This window comes from Lepus europaeus, chromosome 5 (genome assembly GCF_033115175.1).
Source record: "Lepus europaeus isolate LE1 chromosome 5, mLepTim1.pri, whole genome shotgun sequence".
Lineage (NCBI taxonomy): Eukaryota > Metazoa > Chordata > Mammalia > Lagomorpha > Leporidae > Lepus > Lepus europaeus.
In genome coordinates this window covers 46,247,433-46,270,566 of record NC_084831.1, presented here as the reverse complement: position 1 = coordinate 46,270,566, position 23,134 = coordinate 46,247,433, and the positions used below count along the sequence as shown (strand labels likewise).

The window sequence follows — 23,134 nt, the reverse complement described above, 5'->3', positions numbered from 1 at the left end:
ATCAAGAGGTCCTTTACCGAGTGTACAATTTGTTGTGGATTTGGGTTTTGTTTTTCTGTTTTGCATTCCAGTAGCACCTGGTGGCTGAAAGTTAGCGAGATGGCAGACTTCTCACTACACACTTGCTTCTTCCTGCCTCTTGTGGGTGAGGCATGTGAATGTATTACCAATGAAGAAAAATGAAAGTAGCATTTGTGTTTGAAAATCAAAGGTCCTGTAGGTTAAACAAGTGATTTACCAGGAAGCATGTGGCTAATAAGAACATCCTCAATGCCCAGGTGTCCTGCTGCTAAGGAATACTTCAAGGAGAACTCCCACCACTGGAGCTGGGCTGTGCAGTGGCTACAGAAGAAGGTAACTGAATTTTGTTCAGTTGTGTTAGGTTCTGGCTACAACATGGGAATCAGTAATAGCACATCTCATCAGGAAAAATCTCTTGAACTTACTTTATAGCCGGATCTCAGCCCTCAGATGCTCCTTTGGCGCAGTCAGTGCTGACTTTTATGCATTAAGTCTGTGCCTTGGGGCTGTCATTGTGCTGCTGAGCCTGCACGTGGAGCACTGGCATCCCGTGATGCATGGGATCCACATGAGTCCCAGCTGCTCCAGTCCGACTTCCTGCTGCTGCACTGGGATGGAAGTGAAAGTTGGCCAAAGCATTTGGGCCCCACCACCATTGGAGACCAGGAATCTTTTAAAAAGTTTGTGCCATAACAGTTGTCCCCCTTTATCTTTTGAGGATACATTCAGAAACCCCCAGCAGATGCCTCAGACCATAGCTCCTACGGACCCCTGCAGACACAGCGTTTTCCCTATGCATACACACCTGTGCTAAACTTTAATTTCTGTCACTAATAATAAGCAGAGGGGAGTATGGAGCAGTAAGGAACCGTAGTGGATAGTCACGTGAACGTGCTCACCCTTCTGGTGATGGTGGGAGGAAGTGAGGCGAGTGGCGCCGGCCTTGGGACGTGGCCTGAGGCTGCTCCTGCCCTTCCGAAAGCAGGGCGGGGGGCGCGGGGGGCGTCCTCTCCAGGGACGTCATCACAGCGCTCACAGGGTATGTGGTTTAACATTTACCGATTGCCCGTTTCTGGGACCTTAGTATTTGCAGTGTGCAGGTAATAAACCACAGGAAGCAGAACGGCGGGCAAGGGGTCTGCCGTGCAGGTGTCCTGTAGGTGCAAACGGAGGGAGAACCAGGGGAGCAGAGAGCGGAGTGGCGTCTTCCCTGGAGTCCGAGGCAGGGAAGGACTGGGGAGGCCGCATCTTGGACTCCGGTGTCTGCCGACAGAACCTGCAGGCTAACCGGGCTTCTTTGTTTCACCCTCCCGGGTGGCCTTTTTGGCTTCCCCTCTTAGATGTCGGAACATTATTGGACACCACAGAGCAATGTCTCTAACGAAACGTCAACTGGAAAAACCTTTCAGCGAACCATCTCAGCTCAGGTGAGCGCTGTGTGTGTGTCCCTGTGCTGGGAAATCCCTGCCCAAGGGAACTGCGGCCTCCGGGCAGAGAAGTGTGTGGCCACGGTGAGAGCAGGACGAGCAGCCCCTGCGTTTTCTGCGGGAGACAGCTGATGTCCACACAGGCAAATGTGCACGAGGTGCTGCCCTAGAAGGAGAGCACGGGAGGGCAGAGGGTAGGGGTGCTCCTGGGCTGCCACGAAAGCCTCGCCAGAGTCCCGGTCCCTGACGTTTCCTCCCTGTGTCTGTGATGCCTGCAGGACACGCTCGCATATGCCACAGCTTTGTTGAATGAGAAAGAGCAGTCGGGCAGCAGTAACGGGTCGGAGAGCAGTCCTGCCAATGAGAACGGAGAGAGGCATTTACAGCAGCAGGTACAGCTGGGGGGCACGGTGGTGGGGGACAGGGCCATGCCTGCTTCTGCGCTAAGAGGCTCTGCCTCCGGTGACTGCAGCTGAGAGCGCGCCCACAGTGGCCACAGAGCTGGGCCGCGCTGTGGTCCAGAGGCTTTCAGACCCAGCTGGAAGCAGTCCCAATGAAGCCACACCACAGCCGCTCGCCGGCAACTGGTTCACTTCCTTCTCCTGGCTTACTACGAGCCCCTCCTCTCCCGCCACCGGCCTTTCGGAACGTTGCTCCCTGCACGGGAGGTATACCTGCTTGCGGGGAGTCACAGTACTTCTAAGCCTATTTTCAGGAAAGAGGAGGTGGTGGGCATTTGGCGCAGCAGCTAGGATGCGTCCTGGGAAGCCTGCGTCACATATTGGGGCACCTGGGTTTGAGTCCTGGCTCTGCTTCTGATCCAGCTTCCTGTTGGTGTGTACTTTGGGAGGCAGCGGGTAATGACTCAAGTGAGGGTCCACTTTGGTTGCTATGGCAAACTCCCTGAGGCGGGCTCCTTGACCAGGAAGACTGAGCACGCGCCGGAGCCTGCGTCTGCTGGTCACCATGAGCGGAGTGGGTGCAGAGAGAGCACCTAGGGAGCCAGCAGGCACGAAAATTCCCGGGCAGCTGTCACGTTCGTTCCTGACGGTGTGTGTGGGACTGCCAGGCGCGCCGGGACCAGGCCGCGCTCCTCCTCTGAAAGATGAGACCTCCCTCTCGATCGCACAGCGTGGGGCCCGCGCCTGGCCAGGGAGCGCTGGGGACACCCTGGGTCACATCCCACTCCCACACCTTCCCTGGCCCCTTCACCGTCCTTGGCACACGTAGGGCCCCAGCAGATGAACGCTGCCAGAGCTTTCTCTTGGGTCCTCGTGACAAGCATGTGAGGGGGCTGTACCCCAATTTTGCAGTTGGGAGTTGGGTGTTGGGTGTGACGTGACATAACTCCAAGGTCCCTTGGAGCAATTTAGCTCTTCACCTGCTTTGCTTTCACAGAAAATAAAAGCTGTCAGACGAGGGCTACAGTGGCGGGTTCCCACGCTCAGAGCCCACTGTGCGCGTGCCTGCACTGCCCCCGTGCGGGGAGAAGCTCGCCCCCGCTCCCCCATGGCTGCCCACCTCAGTCCCCTCCCTCCTGACACAACTGCATGTTTTCTTCTTTCTCTTTCTTTTCCTACATCTCTCGCCGTGACATTGAACTCTCGCCCCCCTCGCGGCCAGGCCCTTTCCAGCAGTGGTTGAACGTGTTCAGTTCTCGCCCGTCTTCAACACCGCTCTCCTCTCCCTGTGTCTTCTGCCCACAGCCAGCCGGTTCCGGGGTTATCCGAACCCTCCATCTGCAGCCTCTCAGCGCCCGGTCACTCTTTGGCCTCTTCCTGCCTGGCCCCCTCCCTTCTCCCAGCAGTGGCCTGACCAGTGGCCTGTGTTCCCTGTCCTCATCTTCGCGGGCTGATTCAGCCCCTGCATGCCTCTCCCTGAATGTCCATTAATCAAGTACCACTTTGTTCCTCCTCCTGCCGGCCCCTCCGGTGCAGCCTCCGTGTCACTCCTGGTCCTCCCCAGCCCCACAGCACTTGGGAGGTCTTGAGACTGTTGTTAAGTACACGTGGTGACAGAGGCAGCATTAGATCTGGGAATGACCCAGGGTCCCCCCAGCAGGTACAGGGCCTGTCACAGAGTGGGCGTTGGTGGTAGTCAGCCCATCCCTCTGCCTTGTTGCGTGGCTCACCTGGAATTCTGGCCAGAGCCCGTGTAGCACTGTGGCTTCAGGCAAGATGTCACTGGGGTGTATCAGTGACTAAATGAGACCAGAGAATTGAAAGGTGAAGTAGGTTATGTGTTACTATCCTTTAATAAGCCTTGATGGAGTTGCTAGGTGAAGACACGTTTAAATTACAGAACCCAAATAAATGAGGCTATGTAGAAAACTCTGTTCTCCAACTCTCGCAGGGTTCAGAGTCTCCCATGATGATTGGTGAGTTAAGAAGTGACCTTGACGACGTGGACCCTTAGGGGACGTGCCCGGCACCTGTGGATGCTCAGCACCTTTAGAGACGTTTGGCAGAGCCTGGAGAGTGGACGGGAGGGCTGCGTGACGGAGCAGCGAGCACTTTACCAGCGAGCGGGTGTTCCACGGGCGCTGTCTGGCGGTGGGAGGACGCCGGCCTGCAGATCCGCTGTCCCAGGGCACAGTCCACACCTGCATCAACACTTCTGTGACGATTTTAGGAAATAAAGTTGGTGGCAGACTTTTGTTACATGAACATAAGAGTGAGGGGTAAAGCCGTTGCTTTCTCTCTGATGCTACAAAAGAAATTCCTTTGGTTTTTATATTTTAAGGAAAAAAAGCAGGCTGCCTTTTGCTATGTGGGGGCAAATTTTTAATCTTGTGGTGACATTGAGTAGGAATATCCCGTTTAAAGTGATGTAAAGCGATGGGATCGAGTTCCCTCCCGTGGTAAAATGCTAGTTGCAGAATGCAGGTTACACAGACCTCTGTATTTAATATGTCTCCCTGGGGTGTAGAGCTTCCGAAGGGTCTGGAAAAGTCCTGGCCAAAGCTTGGATCTTGATGAAATGTTGCCAGGACCAAAAATCGGGGAATGAATTAAGCTCTTTAAGGTATTTTTCTGATATAAAAGATTGCCAAGAGCAATAAAAAAAGAAAAAGAAAGAAAAGCGTGCCGTGCCCCCCAGACGCACAGGCTGCACCCTGATGTCGGGCTACAGGTCTGAGGTGTTCCCTACCAGACTGGACAGCAGCAAGTACAAAGCACTTTAAGGTTGGCTTCACGCAATTACCTTTAATGCTTGGAGACATATTGAATAAACTGTAGTCTTAAATCATGTGATCTGCAATCATTGGCTTTTGCTTAAAACCTGATTACTGAACCCCTGGAGAGCGGGTGTATGCGAAGTGAAGGGTTGCATTGGCAGACGCCGCTGTCTTGGCGGGTTCTGCAGTAATTTTGATGCAGGGAAGGAATTTGAGACGTTGATTCTCCTCAATGGGACTTCTTAACAAGGAAACAACAGGTCTGGCTTAAGAGTTCTTTTCCTAGAAATGACTAGAAAACCATTGGACAGCCATCCATTTAGTTGTACTTCCCACGTATAGCATCATTCACTTATTTCCAGTTAGATACCAGCTCCGGGGCTGGGGGGTGGGGGGGAGGTTTACACCAACACACTTCATATATTTTGTACATTTTGTATTTTGAAATGCTCACATTCTCAGCCCTGTTTTGCCTTTAGTTGAGTGTTCTGCCTTACTTTCAGCTCACCATGTGCAGAACCGGGGGCCTTAGGAAGTGCCAGGTTGCCCCTGTCGGTTAGACCTGCCAGGTCAAAGAGGCGCGGCCGGCCCCAAAGTGCCTTTTTGGTTGCTTTTGTGTTCTGCGTGGACACGTGGCAGGGCAGACGGCTTGGCAGTGCCATGCACTCCACAACCCAGCCACCAGTCATCTCACCATTCAACTTCCCAGGGCCCCCACGGGCGGCGCCGGCTGTGTGCCGCCCCTGGAGAAGAGGAGGGCAGCGTGGAAGAGCAGAGCCGGGACCGGTGGGGGCGCCTGGCAGGCCTGATGCTGCTGTGGCCATCGTGCAGGTTCTAGAGTCGACCAGGAGCACGCAGACATGGTGTGCCGCGGTATCCCTCCCCGCCCTCCTGCCCGCACCCGTCCTCACAGAAGGGCCGTGACACTGAAAAGCCGGCAATGATAGGTGTTGGGGCGTCATCGCTGGCAGCTGCACTCTCAGGAGCCCAAATTCAGGAGTGAAACGGTCACTCCTAAGTCCCCTTATTTCCTATGGAAACGACGCCTTCCGCCCCGCCTCCGCCGTCCTCGCCGGCCCCTGCGGTCAGCGCCGCACGCACGCGCTCTGCTTCACCTTGCCTGTGTCGTCGCTGCAACGCGCATCGCTTCAGCCTGCGGCTCACCACCTGCGGCTCACCACCTGGCTTCCGAGAGCTGCAGCCAGCCGCGCTGCTGATGCCGCCTTCTTCACGTCCCACGAAGCGGCACCTAGGGACAGGCTCACCTTGGAAGAGTTGTCATTTTTACTGCCAATTTTTTGGATGAAGATGTTTTTATAAATTTTCAAAATGGTCTGCAAATCGAGCAGGAATTGCACAAGTGACTCAATGCGTTGTGTCGGCAAGAAGCTCCCTAGTGAAGGCTGGCCTTCGGCTGGCCCTGCTGCCCGGCAGAGGCGTCCCCCGCCCGGGGCCTCTCCCGGAGGACTCCCGCGGTCGCTGAGAGCGGGAAAACACGTGAGGATTGCCTGGCCTGCCCGCCCCCCACCTCCCTGCTAACCTCAAGGTGTGTGCAGTTACCTTTCGAGCTTGGAACAAGCAGACTGGAATTGTCCTCTGCTACCTCTTGTGTACAAAATCTTGTTTATAAAACTTCAAAAGGAAGTAGGTAAACTAGGGAAGAACCGGAATTCTAAATTTGATTTGTGCGTGGCAGAGTTCTTAGCTTCTCAGAGTATAAAATAAATTTTTCAAAAACGTGTTGGCGTCTCCCTGGCATTTTTCTCTATACATCAGAATGGGCCCACGGGGTGGAGGTTCCGCGGACCGGTGGCTGGCCTGGTGCTAAATGGCACTAGGTGATGGATGGTGGGAGTGGGCGTCCGAACTGGCTGGGGCGGCGAGGGAGGCTATGGGGAAGCGTTCATTTTGTACCCAGGACAGGCACAGGAGGAAGCCCCACAACTCTGCTCGTGCTCGGAATACTTCCGGGTTCTCAGCAAGAGCTCGGTTTGTCCAGCATTCGGCAGCCCCCGCAGGAGCGTTCTGTAAGCAAGGCAGCAGCCCGCCAGGGAGGCCCAGGTGAGAGTCATGACAAAGCTGTTTTTATTTTTAAAATGCTACAAAGCCAAGAATAAATATCTTCACGTTGCAAAAGCGAAACCGGTCTAGAAAAGCTTCTTGCTAAGAAAGCGACAAAGAGCAGAACACGCTTGGTCGGGTGGGGCGGGGCCGGGATGACCACAGCAGTGCCCAGGGCCGCGTGAGGCCCAGCGCCGCTACTGCACAGCTGCCTGGCGCCTGTGCCCCCAGGCTCCCTGCTCCCCTTAAAAACGGGATGCCTCGTGCGGTGCAGAACGTGGCTCAGAGCCGGCCCTCCGAGGGGCGGGCCTGCACGGCCGCACTGCCTGGCGGCGTGAACTTTATCTGCGGATGAAGTTTTATCTGGCAGGGGGCGTCGGGGCAGGTGCGTGTACCCTGTGGCCCTGCCCCGCCAGCTGACAAGTCAGCTCACTGCCCGCTGATCCTCGGGTTAGCAGAACAGAGCGAGGACGGCTGGGGACGCCATGGCACAGGCCTAGGCCTCACGCCTATCACGGGGCTGGATCTCACCCGGGCCCCAACCCAGAGCCCGAAGAGGCTTTTGCGAAGTGAGCAGGCGGGGAGGCTCCATCAGCACGGTTCCCCCGCACCTGCCTCTCCCAGCCCCACCCGCAGGAAGAGGACTGCTCTCGGGGAGACTTCGCCTGGCGCACGCACAGCGAGAGCGCAATAAACGTGGTTCTGCCCCAGATGCGGGCGCGCTGGGCGTAGCCAGCAGGAGCCGAGCCAGCAGCGCAGGGGTTTCCCCAAGGGGGCGCCAGACTCCGGCCCCTGGTGGGCAGGGCCTGCGGTGGGAGGGGCTCCACACCGCGCCCTCCCGGGCTGGGGCTGTCACCGGAGGTCCTGCGAGGCCCCGGAGGGCCTGCTTCGGCAGCAGATGGCCACAGCCGCGGTGACCTCCTCACTGGTGCCACCTGCTGCTCCGGCGTCACGGCTCTTCACCACGCACGTGTTGTCCACAGCGTAGGCTCCCAGCACGAGGGAGGCCCAGGGGAGGGCGCTGCAGCCCGTCAGGGTCCAGCCCTCCTCACAGGCCACGCTGACCTGCAGGAGCCCAGGAGAGGAAGGCAGTTGGTGTCCAGCGTGCTAGGGGCCCCGTGCCACCCGGGATCCCTTCTCCCTCCTGACAGCCCTGCCAGGCCTGGACTGTGCACAGCTCTGGCTGCCTGGCGCCCTGTCCGGCTCTCCCACACCCATTGCTGAGCACACACGGGCCACAGCCGGATCACTAAGGCGACACCACCAGTGTCTCCCCTGCCCCCCCCCAAAAAAAAAAAAACTAACACCTCTCGCAGCCTTCCTCATCCCACTAATTCAACTCCATCCTGCAGGGGTTCAGCAGGACCTGAGCCCCACCCCACCCCGTGGCTCCTCGCTCAGATCCCAGCCCCCATGGGGACCCTCACCGCCCCGGCTGGTCTCCCTGCCTCTGCCCCTGTTCCTGTGTCTCTTCTCAGTACTGCGCATGTGACAGCTGAAGCTGCCCACAGCCACCGCCCTGACACGTGGCGTACGTGCTGGCACAACCTCGGACACAGAAAAGCTGCACAGGACAGACACGTCGCGCCCCACCACCCACCCTCGTGCCACCCTCCCCTGCACGCCTCTTACCTGCTCTGCAGGGCCCGGGATCCCGTGCTTCTCCTTGACCTTGCACTCCAGGCCTGGGGCATGGCAGCAGGATGCGTGGATGCTAGCCTCCCTGTGACCTACACACTGGGCACGCTGACCTTGTGGCCTTGGTGCTGGCTGGCTGTGGGTGCCAAGGCCCTCAGCCTCCCAGTGAGAGCTGCAGCCTGGGGCAGAGGAGAGCCGGCTCAGGCACAAAGACGCTGGGCGAGTCCCTTGTCCTCCCCCCGCAGGCCCTATCTCTCTCGGGTCTGTGGCAAGATCTGGGAAACCCAGAAGCAAGATGGAAAAGAGATGCTGGCCTGAGTGACAGGACCCTGGGTTCTCCACTCCACTGTGCTGTGGACCTGCTGCATGGCATTCAGGGAACCACTCAAGCGCCGTTTCTCAGGGGAGATCTCATTTCTACCCAGATACAGGGAGCAATGGAGCAGGGGCTCTGAGGCCTGGGATGCTGAAAGCCCCTCAGGCCCCTCCCCACCTGGCCACCAGGCAGAAGTTCAGGGCCAGGACCCGGAGTAGTGGTGGGGAGCTGGTGAGCTTCTGTTTGTGACTCTGGCACCCCATATGAGCACCAGTTTGAGTCCCAGCTCCTCAGCTTCCAATCCAGCTCCCTGCTGATGCACTTGGGAAGGCAGCAGAGGATGGCCCAAGTGCTTGGGCCCCTGCTACCCATGCCGGAGACCAGGATGGCGTTCCTGGCTCCTGGCTTCTGGTTGGCCCAGCATCAGCTGTTGCCACCCTTTGGGGAGTGAACCAGGGATGGAAGCTTCTCTCTCTCTCCCTCTTTTTCTCTCTAGTTCTGCCTCTCAAATAAATAGATTAGTAAGCAAATCTTCAAAAAGAAAAAGATGGAATTCAGAGTGAGCCTGGTGGGGTGGGAGGTCTGTCTGGGTCTCTGGGGACTCCCTGGCCTAGCTCTGAAACCTTAGCTGGTGGCTGCTCAGTGGCACTGAGCCTGGGCATCCTATGAGTCTGGTGGAAAGAGTGACTGCACCTGCTCCCAGTGAGGCTGTGCAGACAGCCAAGGGAGCATGCGTGAAGCTCCAGCAAGTGCTGGTGCGCAGCAAGGAGTCACCAGGATCTCAGCGAGCCCAGTGCCCCGTGTGCCAGCTGCACACCCTGAGGAAGCCACTCAGCGTGTCTAGGCTGCAGGACGGGGCTCAGGTGTGCATCAGAGAGAGTCCACAGCTTGCTGGCCAGCGCTGTCAAGCTTACCTGCAGGGCAGGCACAAAGGGGCGGTGATGGGGGCCCGAGCCCATGGGCAGCATGGCAGCAGCACGTGGGGCCTTTCTGGCCTCTCCCTGCCACATGGGCACCAGCACCTGCCTGGGCTCGTCTCCACTGGAAATGCACCCTGCACGCCAGCCTGCCCTTCCTAGAGCGAGCCCTCACCGTCACTCTCCTGGCCCCAACCTTCAATGGCTCCCGAGGACACGCTCACAGAGAACCAACTGCTGAGCCAGGCAGCTCCCCCCATGGACTCTCACTCACAGGACACCAGGCTCAGTGCCGCTCTGCACTCCACGCAGGCAGCACGGCTCAGCCTCCACAGAGTGGCCCATCCATAGTTACCTGGACCAAGGATGGATTTTAAAGTAATGGTGATGATAATGGGAACTAGAATTCATACTGTCGCAGCACCAGGTAGGGCTTAGCACCCATCCATGAAACAGGCACAGAGATGTTACATGACTTGCTCAGGCCACACAGCTGTTGCAGGGCAGCACAGATTCGAGCTGAGCCTGTTCCTCTCTGAGACCTGCCCCTCCGCCCTGCCCTGACTGGCACTAAGCACCCAGCATGCCCCAAAGGTACCATCTCAGCACACCCAGCGAGACAGGAACCCCCTCATTCCTTTTTGAGCAGAGAGAGGTCAAGTCACCTGCCCAAGGTCACACAACATGGATGCAGCAGAACCAGGGCTGCAGTGGGCTCCAGGGTCTGACCAGTCACATTGCTGAGGACCAAGCCTGGGGCAGCTGGGGGCCCCCTCCCCCACCCCAGGGCAGGGCCCAGCCTCTACCTGTGAGGACGTGGCCTGGCTGGTGGCAATGGACGTGGAGCTCCCCGCCAGCCCTGGCCGGTGGGGCCGTGTGGACACTGCAGTTGGCCTGGGGCAGCAGGCAGCACCTGGCAATCGCATAGACACCCTCACCCCCAAACGCGTTGTGGGCCAGGCACACCCGCCTGCCCCCTCGGACCTGAGAGACAGAGACAGACACAGGGACCTCCTCCAGCTGGGCCGAGTCCCTGAACCCTTGTCGGTCCCACTCCCAGCCCCCGGAGGACAGGGAGTTCCTTCCTGCCCTGGAGGGGCTTGGCAATGGAACCGCAGGGAAACCTGAGAGAGCAGAGCGGGGACCAGCCTGTCCCTCCCCACCGCACCCCCGGCCCGGCTCCAGCCAGCGCTCACACACCCAGTCTCTCTGCTGCAAGTGCCTGCCCCCACTCTCCCACCTGCATCCGGGCACCCGCACCATCCACACCAGTGCCCCTCTTGGCTGGCTTCAACTCCAAGCACCCCAGACCGTCTGAATGGAAAGGGCGCTTGAGCCGCAGAGGCCAGAAGCAGTGGCTCCTGGCCCGTCCCCAGCCTCCCAGGAAGCCCGCCTGGGCCACCCCTGCTCTGGCCCAGCCCTGCAGGCTTGGTCTCAAGGACGGGAGTGCTGAGGCTGGAGGGGCTCGCCAGGGCCGACCCCTGTCCCCTGAGCTGAGAACTGACAGCACCGTCTCCCTTACACACACACACACACACACAGAGCAACAATCCCCCTGCCCACAGGAGCACACTCAAGGCGCAAGGGTGCGGTTACCTTGATGCGCTCGCCCCGCCGCTTCCCGCTCCTGGAGAAACTGGAGCAGCTCAACAACTCCTCATCCGGGGCACAGCGGGCCGTGGCCGTGGCCATGCACGTGGGCCCCGAGGGTGCCGACCACACGGTCCTGCAGAAAAGCTGCCCGCCTGCAGCGAGGCCCCCAGTAAGGAGGGGTGGCCTGAGCCGGGACACTCCAGAAGCGTCTTCAGTTCGTGGTGGGGAGACAGAGCCTTCAAGAGCGTCATCCGCAACATCTCCCCAGCACAGCAGAAGTTCTCAGCCCAAGCCCCAGCCCCGCAGACCGGGTTTAAGGTACAGGAGCAGAGATGGCGGGGCCACTGACGCTCCACCCCCACCCCCAGCCTGGACTAGGCCCTCCCTGCCCTGCCATCCTGCTCACCTGCTGTGCCGGTGCTGGGGGGCAGGGCAGCCACCAGGTTGGGGGTGAGGACCCGCTGGTCCTCCGGGAAGCAGGTCTCGTTGATGACATCCTTGTCAGAGAAGTGGATCAACCTCTGCCTCAGCTCGGCTGGGGAGAGCCCGGGTGTGGAGGCCAGCATCATGGCTGCGATGCCTGTGGTGGGGCAGGCAGTCAGAGATGGGGGGCCTCCGTCCCAACCAGGGGATTCGTGCTGGCGCACACATGCATGGACACACGCCCAGCACATGGGTGCGCACAGACACACCAAGCTGCTATTCCCATGCAGGTAAGCCAGCCACACCCCATGCATGTGAAAACCAGGTGGTAGAACCAGGCTCTCACACCTGTGGGCCTTGGCAGCTGCTGTCTGTGTGCCAGAGGAACGCCTTCCACCCACCAGATCAAACCCCTCCCCTCCAGGAAAGCATCCCTGACCCTCAGGCTGCCAGGTGCCCCCCTGGGCTCCCTCTAGCCCGGCCCCACCTACTTGGTGTTCCCACCCTCCGCCTCCCCCAACAGACTGTGTGTTTGTGCCCAGGCCCAGCACAGAGCCTGGCACACAGAGGTCCTAGTGCAGACCCTGCCTGCCAGAGGGGCTAGTAGAAGCACAGCAGACAGGGCCATGTGGAGGGAGGGGGCGGCTCACCGGCCACATGGGCGGCAGCCTGCGATGTCCCACTCTGCAACATAAAGCAGGAGTCGCAGTCACTGGCGGCACCAACGATGTTCTCCCCTGGGGCGAAGAGGTCCACACAGCGGCCATAGTTGGTCCCCAAGGTCTTCAGGTTCAGTGGCTGGTCCTGGGCATTGGTGGCCCCAACAGTGATGACCTGAGAAGGTGGGAGGCAGGGGTATCGAGAGGAGTTGTGGGAGGGGCTGCAGGCACAGACCGGGACCTTGCCAGCTACACCAGCTGACTCCTAGAAACCTGCTTGGGTCCCATCCAAATGGCCCAAATGTGGGACGTGCAAGTCCCCGGGCAAACTCTGTGCTCCCTGCTCCACCTGAGAGCTTCCCGCACTAGCCTGGAGCCATTCCTCCGTCCTCGTGGAGCGGAGCAGGCAAGGCTGGACCAAGTGCTGGGTTTTGTTTTGCTTTTTTGCAGTTTTAAATTTGGCAGCCAGGGGATCCAGAGAAGGCCCAGGTTATCACTGCCAAGTTCCCATCTGCACCCTCCCCCCCACCCCGCCCACCCGACTCTGAACCCCTCGAGCTGGTCAGGACGGCCTCAGCCGCAGCAGGCCGTCGGCTCCCCTGAGCCAGGCACACAGCAGCCCCCTGGGTGCCCCCGGGTGACTGGCTCTGACCCGCATCTGCTCCTGAGCTCCTGAGCCATGGGGGGCAGCTGCCTGGTGGGGGGTGGGACCGAAGGTGCTGCCCTGCCCAGGAGTTGGGATTGTCCGGAGTCATGCCCTCCCCTCCCCAGGCTGCTGCAGCGGAGCCAGGCCAGCACAGCCTCTGGGAAGGGGACCCATCTTCTCCTCCATTCTGCGGGTCAGGGGCCAGGGGCAGCATGCAAGCACCCACCTCGGGAGCAGAGGCTGGGGAGTAGAGGCAGGCATCTTCCCGGAAGTTGCCAGCAGCAGCGACCAACACTACGCCTGTCCTGGCCAAGCGCTGGCAGGCGGCATTGAGGACCCGGCTGTAGCCACCGGCCAGGGGCAGCAGCACCACCAGTGGCACCGTGGGCTGGGCCAGGCGGCTCTTCTGAACGAACTCCAGGCCTGAGAGGACAGAGCCAATGTGAGGCCCTGGAAAGACCCACCCTTCCAGGGCCGTCCCGCAGGGGTGCTTCCAGGGCCGCTCCATGCCCTGTGTCTGCTCAAGCACTTGTCTGCAGGCTGCCAGCAAGGTGTGTTTCGGATATGACTGACATTTCAATCAGGAGATGCAACAGCAGATGGCCCTCTGTGATGGGGGATGGCTCATCAACCAGCTGGAGGCCTCATGAGAAAGGACCGGGGTCCCCAGTAAGAGGGGGTGCAGCTGCTGGCTCGCGACACCTGCTATACTTCCTAGCCACCTGGTGGCTGCCGCATCTCAGGAGCCAGTTCCTTCCAGCTCTCCTGAGCACACACATCCTGCAGGGCCTGATGGCCTGGGACCCCCTGACTGACACCCATGAGAAGCACATGGACAGCACCCACTCCAGCCCTCCCCCCTGTGGGTGCTCTCCAGGGGCTGAATATGTGAGCTCACAGCTACCTCACAGCCACCCTATTACCAGCCCTCTCCAGGAATCCGGGGTCCCATGGGGGCAGAGAGGGCCTCAGAGGGATGACCAGGGCCTCCTTGACCCAACCCCAGGACCTGGCTCACGTGCCCCTCCCCCACGCCTTGGAGTCCTAGACCCACACACACTGGGGCCCTGTCCTGGCCACCCACGCACCAGCTGTGACCTTTGGGACAACTACTGCTCAAGGTTTAGTCTGCATGCCTCCCCAGCCCCCTGCCCTGAGGGTCAGCTTCCCTGTGACCTCAGTAGCACTTTGCCCCTCTTTCTTAGGGCCTGAGCTTGCAGGCCAGGGTCTGCCTTGGGTGGCCAGGAGGGATGGATGTGTCTAAGCCCTGGCCCTACCAGCGAGCCCTGGACCACCATTGAGCCCTGGCCCAGGGGCCTGGAGACCTGGAGCCTAACAGCAGCTCTGGTGCTGCTGTGCTAGGGGACCTGGGGATGATAGCTGGTCCCCTCATGCTCTTGCTCCTGCTCTGTCAAAATGTGGGGGTGGCCTGGCCATCCCCTCAGAACATTCTGGATCCTGGTCTCTGGGACACGTCCAAGGCAGTGGAATCCTGCAGCAGGCTTAGAGTGGAGGTGGCTGTGCAGATGGGAGAGCAGCCAGACAGGTACAGCTGTGGCCACGGCACACCTGCTGTGTGCGGGTCCCTGCGCTCAGACCATCATCTGCTTCCACAATGCAAGGAGCAGCAGCTGTTCGCAGAGCCCCCGTGCACCAGGTAATGTGCCGGGGGCCGCAATACACAGCCAGGGCTGCAAGGGGGGCTCATTCTTCCCTGGGGAAAGCCTCTTGGGAAAGGGCAGCCTCTCCGCCACACACTGACCTGTGGCCCTGGCCTGCCTGGGCGTAGGAGAGCCAATGAAGGCAGGGACAGGCACAGGGGCCAGCTGACGGGACAAGAGGTGACTGATCTTTGCCTTTAAAGTGGCATCAGAACCTGTGGTCCCGAGGCAGAGCTCATGTAGCACAAGGCAGCCTCCCAGGCATCCTCCACCTTCCAAACAGGCCTGCGGGCTGTCTCTGCCCACTCAGGGGCCGCCGTCTTACACAGGGCCTGGGGCTCAGGGGGAGGGCTAGCCACTGTCCACAGCCGGCACTTGCACCAGTGAGGTCAATGACATGTGACTTCACGAAGTCACCTGCCTCTGCGCTGGCTTTGTCAACTGCTTCCTAGGAATGGCAAGGCCTGCCCAGGGTGTGGGGTGCAAAGCCCCATGCTCCAGGTCTCGCCACAGGAGGAAGCTGGCAAATGAGCTCTCTCTCCTGGCTCTCTGCCCACGACTCAGCCAGACCTCCCCAGGGTTCCACCAGGTGCACCGGGTAGAGGAAGTTGCAGACGTCTGGAAGAAGTCCTCAGCCTGGCTGGAGTGCCTGCAGGCGCCAACAAGTTACGCAAGCCAGTGAGGTCCCTGGCTTTAGAGGCGTGCAAGCAGAAGAAGGAAGGCGTGGGTCACCTCAAGCTGCCCCGAAATCTAGGACAGCGCAACGCAAACCCTAACCACGTGAAGGGATTTGAAAACGGGAGCCCCATGGAGCTGTGAAGAGACCAAGGAGCCGGCCTCTTGGGCTCCAGTTCTCCACCTGCACCGCGACCCCTGGGGGCCTGCCCAGCCAGGAGATGCTGCTGGTTCTCGCTGCGCTGGGGCCACCCGCCCAGCAGGCGCAGGTGCAGAGAGCCCCACTCACCCATGAGAATGCTGCTCACCGCTCCCTTCCCTTGGCAATTGAGCACGCGCAGACTGCGCAGGCTGGTACCCTTGGCCACGCCAGCATCCCGGCCACTGACCACCCCTGCCAGGTGAGTGCCATGCCTGTCACACTTGATCGCCTGTACAGTGACACAGAGCGGTGTGAGAAAGCCCACCCATGCCACCAGACATCAGCAGGGGGGGCTGGAGGGACCAACATCCCTGCCCCACAGCGGAAGGCAGGGAGGGAAGAATGAGGGCTGGGAAGGCCAAGCTGGTGGTGCAGCCACGATGCCAGCACTCAGGGCGGTGGGCCCCACCCACCTCCAGGATGGTGACAGGAGCAGGGCTCACCTGTTTATGGAAGTATATTCCATCCTCTTCAGTCACGTTCTCGAAGTCGGTGACCAAGACCTTGTCCTTGATTTCCCGGTGGCCACTCTGGATGCTTGTGTCTAAGAGATACACCTCTACGAGGCCACCTCTGTCTGCCCTCGGTGACACTTGTGCAAGAGGAGAGAGTGACCCTGAAGTCAACACTATGGCAGTGACGTAAAACACTTACTACATCCCAGGCACTGTGGTAAGCACCTTCGATGTTTCCCCACATCCCCCACATGTGCTACGACGTCTTTATGTTATAGACCAGGAAGGGGAGGCACAGAGAGGGCAGGAAACGGTGCAAGGCCACACAGCTGGCAAACGACAGAGCCCGAATGTGAATCAAATCATCCGGCTCCATCATATTTATAATAGCACAAAATAAGAACATTCAAAAATCATGTTATGGTCTAAGATGACCCAAGCCCTCATTCCCGGCCTCCCACAGCTCAGCAAGCCCAAGAGGGAGACAGATAAGGTTTGAAAAAAGTAGACGAAGAATGACTGCCCAGCAGTGGGAGCTGGCCAGCTCGTCCCACAGAGAGGAAGCAGGCTTGGAGGGGAACCTGGGGGTCTGGGCCACTCCAAGGATTTGTGGGAGGTGAGGAAGGACTCACTCGCTGAGGCAGCAGTTGGGCCTCGGGAGTAGGGGATGGGACAGACAAGGGCTCCCGGTAGGGAGGAGGGGCAGGCCAGGGCGGAGCAAACGCCCTCAGCATGGGGGGGGGGGGGCAGGGCACAGTCGGGGGTCTTACTGGTGGGGCGGTGCTCATCCGCCTGGTACCGCACCGGGAGAATCCGCTCCAGGTTCCATGGAAGCTTCTGGGCAAAGACGGAGGAGTCCTCCTCAATGTACTTGACGTGGGGCAACTTCAGGGCCTGCAGACACCAGAGACCAAGAGACTGCACTGGGCCAGCGGCCACCACAGCCACAGCCACGCCCTACCTGTGCAAGTACAGCCCAGCCACCTGGCAGGCTCCCTCTGGGTGCCCAAGGTGAAGCAGCGGCTGGGGTCTCGTCACTTCTCCATCAGACTGGGAAGCCCAGCACTCCCACAATTCAGCCATGGAGCCGGGGCCGTCCTTTTAGGAAGGATTCTGGATTTCACAGCTCATCCTAGGAGCCACTGCCCGGCTCTGAGCAGTCTGGGCAGGGAGCAAGACGCAGCACCCAGGGGTGTGAACCAAGGGATGGTAGATCTGTGTGTGTGTGTGTGTGTGTTCCTTCTGTCACTCTGCCTAAAACTCAGGACTGGAACTCCACAGCCAGGTCTCACTGAAAGCAGTGTTTGCCCCCAGTTCCACTCCCCGCCTTGTCTGCCCTGCTCAGCACCCAGGAGGCTGACCCTGCAGACTGCAGCTCCAGGATCGCTCCCCCCGCCTCGTTGTGCTCAGCCAGTGGGAGGCAGCAGCAGGAGTGGGGGGGGGCCAGAGTGCAGCTGCAGCACTCCTCCTCCCCCACTCTGCGACAGAGATCCAGCAGCGGCTGCAGCCTCCAGTGACCCGGGCCCCCTCCTCCACCCTGCCAGCTCCCTCTTGGTAGAGGGAAAGCTACCCCCTCCCCATGCCCTTCCACATAGAGGTGCAAACAGCTTCCCACAACCAGTCTCTGGGTGCCTCAGTACCCCAGGGGCTGCTAACCTACCCATGCCTCCATCATTTCTGTACTGAGCATCTGCCTAGAACCTTCATGACTCTAGGACAGGCATTTGGCCCAGTGGATAAGGCGCCGCTCGGCACACCTGCATTACATAAGAGGGGGCCTGGGATCAGGTCCCAGCTCTGCTCCCTGCTCCAGCTTCCTGTGAATGCACACCCTGGGAGGCGGCAGCTGATGGCTCAGTATCTGGCTCTCTGCCACCCAGGTGGGAGATCTGGATGGGGTTCTGGACTCCTGGCTTCAGCCTGACCCAGCCCCAGCTATTGTGGACATTTAAGGAGTGAACCAGCAGATGGGAAAATTCTCTCTCTCTCTGCCTTTCAAATAAATAAATAAGTAAATAAAATGTTTACTTCTTCATGGTTTTACTTAGCCCTTAAACAGCGACCCTTGTTGCTATACCTGGCTCACAGACAAGGGACTGGGGGCCCAGGAGGTGAAGGAATGTGCCCAAGCTCAGACAGTGATGAGCAGCAGCTCCAGGACTTGCACCCGGGCTGGGGTGCAGCCAGAGCCCCTCTCTCCTTGGCCAATGTCTGCAGCCTCCTCGCCTCTGTGAAGCTGCCTTGACCAGTAGGCATAGGCTTCCCACTGGGCACTGGATGGGCACCGTGGCCCTTCAAGACTTGGCACACTGAATAGACCATGGGCAGCAGTGCCATGGAGGTAAGAGAGCTGCCAGTCATATGCTGTGTGACTTCAGGCAAGATCTGTCCCGCTCTGGGCATCAGTGTCTTCAGGAGGTTGAGAAGCCCCCAACCCAGTAGAGAATCAGTGTGAAAGTGATCATCCAGTTAAAGGGCAGGGAGGGAGTAGGTGGGGAGGTGGGGGCAGAGGCAGGAAAGTCTCTTTTTAAGATTTGCTTTTGGCACACCCCGGGAGGCAGCAGGTGATGGCTCCAGTACTTGGGTCCCTGCCACCCTCGTGGACACCTGCATTGAGCTCCTCATCGCTGGCTTTTGCTTGGTCCACCCTGGCTGTGGTGGGCCTTTGGGGAGTGAACCAGCAGATGGAACATCTCCCCCTATGTGTCTCTGTCTCTGTTTCTCTGACTTTTGAATAAATGATACATATGCATGGAAAGCACTAGGGCCTGGGTAAGGAGAAGGGAGGCCAGAAGTCACCCAGGCCCTTTCTGCCCGTCCAGCAAGGCTGTGACACCGGAACAAGCTGGAGGGAGGAGGCCCTCCCACCCCAGCCTGAGGGAGGAAGGCCACCATGGAGAACATCCGCTGCCCAGGAATTCGGGGCCCTTGAGTCACCGCTTTCATGAAATGACTCAGATGCCATGGAGTGTCCCAGGCCTTGTACCTACAGGTTCCCACGGGGAGCAGGTGCACCAGCACGAGGACAGCTGGCAGGCAGACACTGCCTTTGACCCAGCTGCCTGTGTGATCCACTCTGAGCCCCAGTCTCTTCTTCCAAGTGAAAATGGATTCACCATGGCAGGGGCGGGGCATGACCAGACTCAAAGGACCCTCTCTACACAGAGGCGGTAGTCACCGCTCTGGGCGCTGTCTCCCGTTTGGGGCGCCGGGCACACTAAGCACAGTTGCCCGCAGCCCGGGCAGGAGCGAGCGGCCATGCCGGGGGGGCGGCTCACCAGGTCCAGCAGGTCGCTGCTCATCTTCACCAGGAAGCCGGGGAAGAGGTCATGGAAGAGGTGCAGGACCTTGGTGAGGTAGCCACAGCGGGCAGCCCAGGCCTGCAGGCGGCGGGCAGTGCGCTCTGTCTGCTCGCGGCTGCACTCCTCCTTCAGCAGCACCATGTAGGTGCCCTGCAGCCTCCAGAAATCCTGTCCCAGGCGAGGAAGAGGAACACGATGACACCGAAAGCCCCACCCACTCTGGGTGTCCCTTGTCCTACTCACGACAAATCAGAATGACGCAGCATAGTAAACCACAAGGAGCAGGCACCAAAAAGGGCCCAGAAATAAACACAGCGTCAGCTGCAGGCCGACCCTTAGTTTAACGGAGTTCACCAGCAGTCAGACAAACATGGCGCCGTGAGCTATATGCAACAAAGGGTTTTCCTCTGTGCCTGCACCTAGCTCCCCAGGGGCCCTACCAGGTCCTGGTCACCCCTGGAGGCTCTGTCCAAACGCCACCCCTGCCCAGAGGCCTTCTTGGTTACACCGCAATCAGGAGAGGCCACTCCCTCCCCACTCAGGGCCCCCAGGACCTCTCCCCCAAGGAAGTCCAGAGGACTTTCAAGCCAGAAAAATGTGCGCCTGAATCTCAACTCCACTCTTCACTGGCTGAATGGCCATAAGCAGGTCACTCAACCTCTCTGAGCTCAGCTCTCTCATCTGTGTTATGGGGGCCACAGCCACAGCACAGGCTTGCTGGCAAGGCCGAGAGAGAAGGTTGTGGGAGGCACCCAGCAGGACAGCCCACATGGGCAGGCAGTGAGCCAAGATCACACTTCCCCAGCAGGCCACCGTCTGCAGGACATGTGCTGGGTCTTAGCTCTGTCTGCTCCAACTGCTCTCAGGCAAACACATTTGCTCTAGAACTTTCCACAGATGGGCTTTTCACGTAGGCATTAAGATGCAACTCGGGATGCCCACATCTCAAGTCAGAGTGCCTGGGTTTGAGTCCTGGCTCTGCTCCTGATCTTAGCCTCTGGCTACTGTGCACCTGGGGAGGCATCGGGTGAGGACTCAAGTACCTAAGTTCCCAACACCCGGGTGGAGACCTCAATGGAGCTCCAGGCTCCTGGCTTCAGCCTGGCTCAGCCTGGGCTGTTAAGGGCATCTGCGCAGTAAACTGGCAGATGGAAGATCTCTGTCTCCCTTTCACATAAAGTGAAAATTAATTTAATTTGTTTTTTAAGATTTATTTGTTTATTTGAAAGTCAGAGTTACAGAGAGAGAGGGAAAGATCCACTGGTTCACACCCCAGAAAGCTGAAGCCAAAAGCCAGGACCTTCATCCAGGTCTCCCACGTGGGTGGCAGGAGCCCAAACACTCGGGCCATGTCCCACTGCTTTTCCCTTTAGCAGAGAGCTGGATGGGAAGTGGAGCAGCTGGGACATGAACTGGTACCCATATGGGATGCTGGCGCCACAGGTGGCAGCTTTACCCTATACGCCACAATGTCCAGCCCAAATTTAATTAATTTATTCAACAAAAAGCCTTACACAGTAAAATCCAAATGCCGTCTTCCTCCTTGGTCCCCTGTTAGCCTGCCTGTGCAGCCTCATCTACACACAGGGTAGGATAGAGGGCACAACCCTTTAGCTGAAGCCACAGGGCCATATGCGTTTTGAAATTTAGAATGTGTTGGGATTTTGGAAATGCAGTAGTGAGCGTGCACAGAAGAGTCTGTGCTGCATCCCACAGTCCACAGCAAGTGCATGTCTGTGCGTATTCACACACGTGGAGTGTGGACCCTGTGTCGGGCACGTCAGAGTCCATCCCTGGCTAAGTTACAAAAACCCTACGGCTTTCAGGGGATGTCACATTTCGGGGGGGGGGGACAGAGGCCTGGAGATCCGCACCCCCTGCTCCCACCTCTGCCGTTCCCTGCTCTGTGCTGGTGTCCCTTCCTTCTGCCACCTTCATGGGTCGAACTCCTGTTTAGGCTTCACAGGCCACTAAAATAATTACCCCGTGCTCAGTGAAAACTGACTGACCTGGGGGGCTTGCCCTGCCGTGGAAGCAGAATTCTCCGGGGAGTCTGATTCTAACACGCCTCCTCTCTCTGGGCCTCAGTGTCCTGTAACTACAACACAGAGCATTCTAAAATTTTTCTCGATGGCCAATATCATTGTCATTCTAAAGTCAATTCATTCATTCACTGAAGGAATGAAGTCTAGGAGGTCTCTGTGCTAATCTCCCACCAGCCTCGGCTCAGGGATCTGTGCAGCCCCTTCCTGCCCTCTCAGGCTGGGGTGCTCACTGCTTGCACAGCAGTTATTTTAGGGCCGTGCAGTCTTGCAATGCCCCTTCTTATCCCGGCCAGAACCCCACCAACTCCCTCAATAACGCAAAGGCGCAGGAAACCAGGAAGAAGGTGCTTTGAGGTGAGCGAGCGAGGACCTGACACCCTGCAGCCCAGTATACCAGGGAGAGGCGGGACACAAGGCTGACAGTGGCAGGATCTTCCCCTCTGCCCCAGGGCCTGCCCTTTGCACCAGAGAGGGTGTCGCTGGGGGGCCACCTGGCGGCTAGGGACTTAACTACCTCCCACAAGTGACCACCCCTGGTCACTCACGCTGTCAAATTTAAACTTCCCCTCCACTCTCCCCACCCCGCCCCATCCACTGCCACCCCCGGGGGAAGGACAGCCCCCTCCCTTCTAGCCGACAGTGCAGGCTAAGTGACTTGCCAAGCCCCACAGGAGTCAACCCCAGATGTGACTCCACCCCAGGACAGGGGATACCAGCAGAGCCTGGAGCTTACAACTGCAGGGCACCAGAGGCTGGTACCAGGCTGAAGCTGCCCAGAGCCCAGGGCCAAGGGCAGGTGGAGAGGGCTGTGGGCACGGGAATCCCGGCTACCAGGAGCCAAGCACCCCCAGCCTCTGCCCTGTCCTAACCCTGACGCCCAAACACTCCAACGGGGCCACGAGAGAAACTGTGTCCCTTGCGTTCGTTCTTTCTTCAGCTGAGTAAGACCCGGGTACGAGGTCCCTGGCATGAAGAAATTGCCACCTGCCCCACTGTCTGCCGTGTCTCCTCCCACCGCACCCCTACATAGGGCAACCACGCCCTCTCTCCAGGACTCCCTCCGCAACCATTGCCGGCTGCCGCCTCTGCGCGCCGCGTGGTCCCACGAGCGTTCCAGGCGCCGCCTCGGCCACGCGTGTGCAATCCGGGCCAAGGATCGCCGAGAGCTCTCTGCTCGCCGGACCTCCGCCCGTCGGGCCTCCCACCCCGCGAACCTTGCTACGCACAGAGCTGTGCGCCCCAGCGATTCCCCAGCCACCGTCCCCGTCACCGGCTCTTCGGTCACAGTCGCCAGTGCACCAGGCCCGTGGCCGGTGAGAACGGGGCCCCTGGAGACCTCCACTGCAGCCCCTCTTACGTGGGGGGAACTGAGACTGGAGGAAAAGGCGGCATCCTCCTGCCTTCCCGCCGCGGGCTCCTCCCCGCCTCGCACCCTCGCGCCCGCACCTTGGCGCAGCGGTGGAAGGTAGCCGAGGCGTGCTGCGCCGTGCCCGCCGGGCCATCTTCCTCGGATGGGAAGAACGCCAGCTCCTCGTAGTCGCCGTCCTCGTCCTCCTGGGCACGGGCACCTGCAGGACCCAGGAGCAGCAGCAGCAGCAGCATCGGGGCCAGCGGCCACCACGGCCGCCCAGAGCCGCCGTTGCCCATCGGGGTGACAGGAGGGGTCTGCGCCCTGCCGCCCAGACCCAGAGGATGCTCGCGGTCCACGGGGACCGCACCCAGTGCGTGGCGGTGCGAAAGAACGGGCACGCGCGGGAGCTCCGACTCGGGGCTCGGGGCTGCGTTCTGCGCGCCGCAGAGAAGGGGCAGCCTGGGCCAAGCCTACTCCTCCGGGCTCGAACCGCCCAGCTCCTCCCCGTCGCGGGAAACCGTGTAGGGTGTGGGTGCTCCACGCCCGGCCCATCGGATGATCCGA

At 59.5% G+C, this 23,134-nt stretch overlaps 2 protein-coding genes across 2 annotated transcripts in view; one reads left to right on the top strand and one right to left on the bottom strand.

The window, feature by feature from the left end:
• The window catches only part of USP24 (ubiquitin specific peptidase 24), a 156,435-nt gene extending 150,060 nt beyond the window's left edge, over positions 1–6,375 (top strand). Inside the window, exons 65-68 of the mRNA XM_062191402.1 lie at positions 279–354; positions 1,362–1,448; positions 1,727–1,840; positions 3,801–6,375. Coding sequence (XP_062047386.1) covers positions 279–354; positions 1,362–1,448; positions 1,727–1,840; positions 3,801–3,863 — 340 coding nt within the window. The 3' untranslated portion in view covers positions 3,864–6,375. The remainder of the gene's footprint in view (positions 1–278; positions 355–1,361; positions 1,449–1,726; positions 1,841–3,800) is intronic.
• Positions 6,376–6,694: 319 nt separating this feature from the next.
• On the bottom strand, positions 6,695–23,017 carry PCSK9 (proprotein convertase subtilisin/kexin type 9). The gene is made up of 12 exons (XM_062193359.1): positions 22,666–23,017; positions 19,151–19,342; positions 16,643–16,766; positions 15,861–16,009; positions 15,505–15,646; positions 13,106–13,302; positions 12,225–12,408; positions 11,558–11,731; positions 11,155–11,303; positions 10,365–10,542; positions 8,320–8,504; positions 6,695–7,752 (listed from the first exon to the last, which is right to left on the bottom strand). Exons 1-12 carry the CDS (start codon positions 22,864–22,866, stop codon positions 7,540–7,542), a joined length of 2,088 nt encoding a protein of 695 aa, XP_062049343.1. The 5' UTR covers positions 22,867–23,017; the 3' UTR covers positions 6,695–7,539.
• Positions 23,018–23,134: the final 117 nt, after the last annotated feature.

Coding starts and splice junctions, on each gene's coding strand:
- PCSK9 (XM_062193359.1), bottom strand. CDS start 22,866: ATGGGCAACGGCGGCTCTGGGCGGCCGTGGTGGCCGCTGGCCCCGATG. Junction 11,732..12,224: donor GGCTGCCGCCCATGTGGCCG/GTGAGCCGCCCC, acceptor GCCCCACCACAG/GCATCGCAGCCATGATGCTG. Junction 7,753..8,319: donor TCCCGGGCCCTGCAGAGCAG/GTAAGAGGCGTG, acceptor GGGCTCCTGCAG/GTCAGCGTGGCCTGTGAGGA.